We start from the raw sequence: 5951 nt of genomic DNA, 5'->3' as shown, positions 1-5951 counted from the left end.
CCACGAGCGTAAAGTAATTATAAAGAGTGCGTCGCTACTTTTAGCCAGGTCCATTCAAGTTTTGTCGCAACTAAATTTAGTTCTATCGAGCGGGTTTATAGAAGAGGATCTATAGTGGGTCGTGCGCATGTTGTAACATTTCGCTCACCGTGTCAATTTGCAAAGACAAAACAACAGGAATTGAGAAGATAAAATAAATAATTATAAAGAAAGGACTTTCCGCTCTGGAAAGCGAGAGCAGGTTGGCGCCTGTCGATCCTTCCGTTTCATTTCATTGGATAATTAAGTTAGTTCAAATTCCCGGGTACCAGACGTGCATGAGTTTATTTTTACGAGCTTATTTGGTTCTGTGCTAGGAAGAGGCTGGAGGAGGCTATGAAAATGCTAGAGTGGGAGCGATAGATTTGACGAATGCAAATGAAAGCGAGCAGAAATAATAGTAAATTGTGGTTTTTATAGCAAATATAAATGTAATACTAGGATATGAATGTGTGTATATGAGAAAGGACTTCTTTTTGTTCCAGTATAGGGGTGTGGGGATTGCGGGGGTTCTGTGGGTTGAGGGCTGTGGGCCTTAGGCTGTTGGTCGACTGGTACAGTGTTCGGGAATGTGGAATGAGGGGATAGGTCTGGATTAGTTCCCGAATGGTATATTTGGGGATATGGCGGCGCATCTCGTCCGCACATGGAGGCGCTGCTGTAGGGAAATCCCCAACCCTTTTTACGCATCTCCACCGCAGTATCAATGCCAACATGGTGGTTGCACACGCGCTCCAAGTAGATCCGAACTCGCGCCTCCTTCGTTGATTATGGAATAGTAGCGTCATAACAAACCTGTGCGGGAGGTCGGGGAGTGAGTACCAGTGATGTTATAAACACAAGTGCGAACATTCCTCCTCACAGTATGGCCTCGGTCGCCGCTTGGCTGCCATTTGCCCGGGCGGCGGCCATCGGTTGGGTCCCTATTGCCACTCATCCTCTTCCGCCGCCACCTATACCAAAGGATCGTCGCAAGGCTGATGATGAGAAGCTACTAATAAACGTGTCTGGCCGTAGGTTTGAGACCTGGAGGAACACGCTCGAGAAGTATCCAGATACGCTCCTAGGTTCAAATGAGCGAGAGTTTTTCTATGACGAGGAGTGCAAGGAGTACTTCTTCGATCGTGATCCAGACATCTTCAGGCACATACTAAACTACTATCGGACTGGCAAGCTCCACTACCCGAAGCATGAATGCCTCACTAGCTACGATGAAGAACTTGCGTTCTTCGGTATACTCCCAGATGTTATCGGCGACTGCTGCTATGAGGATTACCGCGATAGGAAGCGCGAAAATGCAGAACGTCTTATGGATGACAAACTCTCTGAGAACGGCGACCACAATCTTCAGCAGCTTACGAACATCCGCCAGAAGATGTGGCGCGCTTTTGAGAATCCGCACACCTCCACAGCTGCCTTGGTATTTTACTATGTTACAGGCTTCTTCATCGCCGTCTCCGTGATGGCCAACGTGGTGGAGACAGTTCCATGTGGCATACGGCCTGGCAAAGCTGGTCCACTACCTTGTGGCGAGCGCTACAAAATCGTATTCTTTTGCTTAGATACCGCATGTGTGATGATCTTCACTGCGGAATACCTGCTCCGTCTGTTCGCCGCTCCGAGCCGCTACAAATTCGTTAGGAGCGTGATGAGTATCATCGATGTCGTAGCCATCCTACCCTATTATATCGGTTTAGGAATTAAAGACAACGATGATGTTTCCGGCGCTTTTGTCACCCTTCGCGTTTTCCGAGTATTCCGTATCTTCAAGTTCTCCCGACACTCCCAAGGACTACGAATTCTCGGCTACACCCTTAAGTCGTGCGCTTCCGAACTAGGCTTCCTCGTCTTCTCCCTTGCCATGGCTATCATCATCTTTGCCACAGTCATGTTTTACGCCGAGAAAAATGTACGCGACACCAATTTCACATCGATTCCGGCCGCCTTTTGGTACACGATTGTAACAATGACTACCTTGGGGCAAGTGGATTGCATTTCCAACTGTCTACGGCGATCTACAATTGTGGTTCTTTCTTCCTATTTTTCAGATACGGAGATATGGTGCCGGAGACTATTGCCGGTAAGATCGTCGGAGGTGTTTGTTCCCTCAGCGGAGTGTTGGTAATCGCCTTACCCGTTCCTGTCATCGTTTCCAACTTTAGCAGAATCTACCATCAGAATCAACGAGCCGACAAACGCAAAGCTCAAAGGGTATGCATACACGCAGCAATGCTCAAAACATCAATCCAAGTTGCATCAATGTTTCTCTACCGAAATCGTTTTTCTTTGCTTTTTGATTACAGAAAGCCCGACTGGCTAGGATCAGGATCGCGAAGGCCTCTTCTGGAGCCGCTTTCGTCAGCAAGAAGAAGGCAGCGGAAGCGCGTCTTGCTGCTCAGGAATCTGGCATCGAATTGGACGAAAACTGCCGCGAAGAGGACATCTTCGAGCTACAGCACCACCATCTGCTGCGCTGCCTGGAGAAGACCACGGATAGGGAATTCGTTGAGTTGGAGGTGCCGTACAACGGACATCCGAAGAGACCTGGTTCACCGTCACCGATGGCCAGTCCCGCTCACTCCGCCGTCTCCATCGGCCTTTTGCAGTCCTGCTGTGGCAGGTGTTGCCCCCGCAGATACCAACAAGCTTGCGGCAAGTATATGCCCGCTGCTTCTGCAGCTCAAAGTAATCAAACGGGCGGTGGCATGGATGGCACCTACCTAGTGGAGGCATCTTTCTAAGACCACATATCAAATGTTGATACTTACATGAACAACAAGACAAAAAAATATTAAGAAAAGAAAAAAGCTGCCTTCCCGTTAGATTTACTGACTCTCATAACACCACCGCATATATATTTATTATTACCTTCATAGATATATATGCTTATAATTCCATTATTTCTTTTTTTTTGCGATAAGATACCTCCGAGTATTCTCAATGTTGATCACACGATATCCCCCCATTTGCCTACTGTAAAACATATGTGTGTTACCTTGGTACATGTAGGAATGAATTGCATAGCATGTCTATTATTATGATTTGTTTCGTTCTGAATTAGCTCTAATAATTAAGAGAAAAAAGAAAACAATCGCGCTGTTCAAATTATAGTACATAAGTGATTGAGAAATATCACTTACGTACATATGTTTCTAAATGTGTTTTTCTACTAAAGCGAATCAATCATATTATTTGATTAGACTTTTTGCTTTGATATTTCCAGTTCGTATTTTCATTTATGTTGTCTCCATTTCACTGTTGTCCTTTTTTTTGGAATCTGTCGCTTCGATACGCATACATCTTTCGTTCCGTTTTACCGAACATCGATTATGTCGTATTCAATGTGTGTAGTGTAAAATGTGATATAGAGGATATTGATAAATCACGAAATTTATGACGGAGATACGTGTAGGATTATCTTTTCGATGTATTATTAATGATTAATGAATTAACGAAGAGAAAAATTATATTCTAAATATATATTGGTTCTTGAATGAATCGTGCGCAAGGTTGAGAGATTGAACGAGAGACGGAATGGTAGAGAGTGAATTTGAGTGTAATTTGACACAAAAATATTAGAGAATGAAAGTGATAATTAATTCTAGATATTCCAAGTTTTATACAAATTTCTTATTGACTTTTATTTTCGTTCCTGTTCCGGGTTACTCTTCGTTGTACTTTATATATTATATACTATTTTGGTCTCTGGGCGCACCAAAAGCTTCCCCTAAAATGTGGACCACTGATCGATAATCTCACATAACCTGCCTTTCACGCTACACCCAGAACAAAAAAATGAAACTAAGTAAGAAATAACATGTTACAAGCTAAATTAAAAAAAAAAACATAGAATTGATTAACTAGAGGCCAAGTTATTATTTTATCTATATACATATATTTATATAAAACAAAGATAATAAACTTAGTGTAATTTATTCTAATAGAAGACGGACATTTGTCGTGTTTAATATAATCTACTATAAAAGAGTAATTATTAAATTGAAACAAATGATTGAGAATCATTCAGGAAATGATTCGAGCTATACCTGCATACATACAGGATATATAAATTAATGAACGTTGTACTTTACTAAATTAGAACTGTATTTATCCAGCTTTTTCTTTTCTTTGTATTTGTATGTAGATTTAATTCTGTCTCAAACGAGAGGTAAATGAATCACAATATTATTTATTAGCGAAACAAATAAACATTAAGATTGATTTATTTATTATTTCCACGATTCTTTATTTTATTTTCTTCAGATACACAACACACCTGAAGAACTCGTCAACGTTGTTCATTTAATTTATTTTTTTCGTTCAATTTAGACGAGAAAACACACCCGTTTATATAATTAAAACGTCTTTTGTTTCTGTGTGTTTGTAATTAAATCGCGTGTTTCGAGTCGGACCTATCTGGGGAAAATGATGTGCTAATGTATTTGATGTTCTAGAGACGCTTTTCATCTTTCATTGTTTTTCTTATTTTTCTCTCATACGTACGTACATTTTGGTTTCGATCTGCTTTCGTATTTGTTCTGAGGAGACTCCTATGCGTCGCACATTGAAAATATTTGCACTATGATCAATTCATGTTCACTAGACATTTGTCCTACCTTGATCAATCCTGCGTCTCCTCTCGTTCCCACTTAAAAAGCAAACGATAACAGAACTTTCGTAATAATTTAAAGTCAAACATAGATAGATGTAATAAAATAAATAGCAACCAAAAAAAAATCAAGGCTTGTGTCTCAAAAGTAAATTTTTTCTAGGTGTTAAACGAGACGAGGCCCTCGTGCTACATAGAATGACTTAACTTCGAAATTGAAACGAAGACGTAATTATTCTCTCTTCACTCTATTCTAGAACTTCATATACATCCCTTTAACAGTAGTGTTCAAAAAAATAAAATGAAAGGAAAAAAAATATATAAATATGAATATATTATCCCACCCCTTCCGAAAATAAAATAAATGTAATCAATGTTGACCGTTTTTGATCCCTATTATTATTGTAACTTAACCGAGAATTGAAGCGAAGTGTGGACCTTCTCTTGCCCGTTCATCCCCCTCTGCCTTTTTCTGCGAGGGAAAGGGGGAAAGAAATCAATTGGTATAAAGAAAGGTTAAAAATAAATAATAGGACCGTTTTAAGCCAGTCTCTAAATGTGTACATGTTGTAATTAATGGAAGACTAGCTCTGTTCACGACGAGCAGTTTTGGTATCTCAAATTTACTACGAGACAGCAATTAATTATAAATAATTCATTTAAAGACAAAAAAAATATGAGTATATATATATTAACAGATGTATGTGTTCTTTGTGGGAAAATAAAACTAATCCAAATGTGTACAGACTCAATAACTTACAAATACATATATACCGACATACGATTTAATCATCCCTGTTTCATACGTTTCCCATCCATTCAGCAGGATGTTGACCTACTTTCTGCTTGTAGCTCTGCTAAAACTAAAAAAAAACACACAAATTGAGCGGACCAAAGGGGAATCGCAGAGGGCTTTTACACATCCTACTAACCGATTCCGGATTGAATTAAAGCCGTCCGATATTTCGCTTTCGCTTTCAACCCCGTCGTATAAATAGATTCCATCCGAATATCTGTTTATTCATTCCGTAAACAACGATGTGGGTATTTCTTCTTTTTTTTTGAAATCCCACTCGAATTTCTCTGCTTTTTTTTTTCCTCCTGTTGTAATTCTCTCCGGGTTTTATTTAATGAATCCGTGGACTTGATTTATCGGCGCACGTCAACAAATTCTCTCTCTGGTCATCCCCGCGTTTTAATTGCCTCCCCGAATGTAAATATTATTGCAATCCAATATTTTCCAGCGGCGTGTAATGGTTTTCCACTTGACTCAGCCATTTTTCACTCTCCACGCGTATTCCGA

General features: G+C 40.2%; 1 protein-coding gene across 2 annotated transcripts; it reads left to right on the top strand.

The window, feature by feature from the left end:
* The first annotated feature begins 524 nt into the window (after window positions 1-524).
* Window positions 525-5389, top strand: LOC108562949 (potassium voltage-gated channel protein Shal). 2 transcript variants are annotated; one of them, XM_017921465.1, is made up of 4 exons: window positions 525-2019; window positions 2088-2250; window positions 2343-2691; window positions 4812-5389. In XM_017921465.1, exons 1-4 carry the CDS (start codon window positions 905-907, stop codon window positions 4853-4855), a joined length of 1671 nt encoding a protein of 556 aa, XP_017776954.1. In that variant the 5' UTR covers window positions 525-904; the 3' UTR covers window positions 4856-5389. The 2 variants fall into 2 exon arrangements, with proteins under 2 accessions (XP_017776954.1, XP_017776953.1); XM_017921464.1 differs by having other exon boundaries at window positions 2343-5389.
* Window positions 5390-5951: the final 562 nt, after the last annotated feature.

Source organism: Nicrophorus vespilloides, unplaced genomic scaffold (assembly GCF_001412225.1).
Source record: "Nicrophorus vespilloides isolate i.1.1-1 unplaced genomic scaffold, Nicve_v1.0, whole genome shotgun sequence".
NCBI classification, from domain to species: domain Eukaryota; kingdom Metazoa; phylum Arthropoda; class Insecta; order Coleoptera; family Silphidae; genus Nicrophorus; species Nicrophorus vespilloides.
Note: the sequence above shows the minus strand (reverse complement) of the source record. Positions and strands in the feature narration are given on the sequence as shown.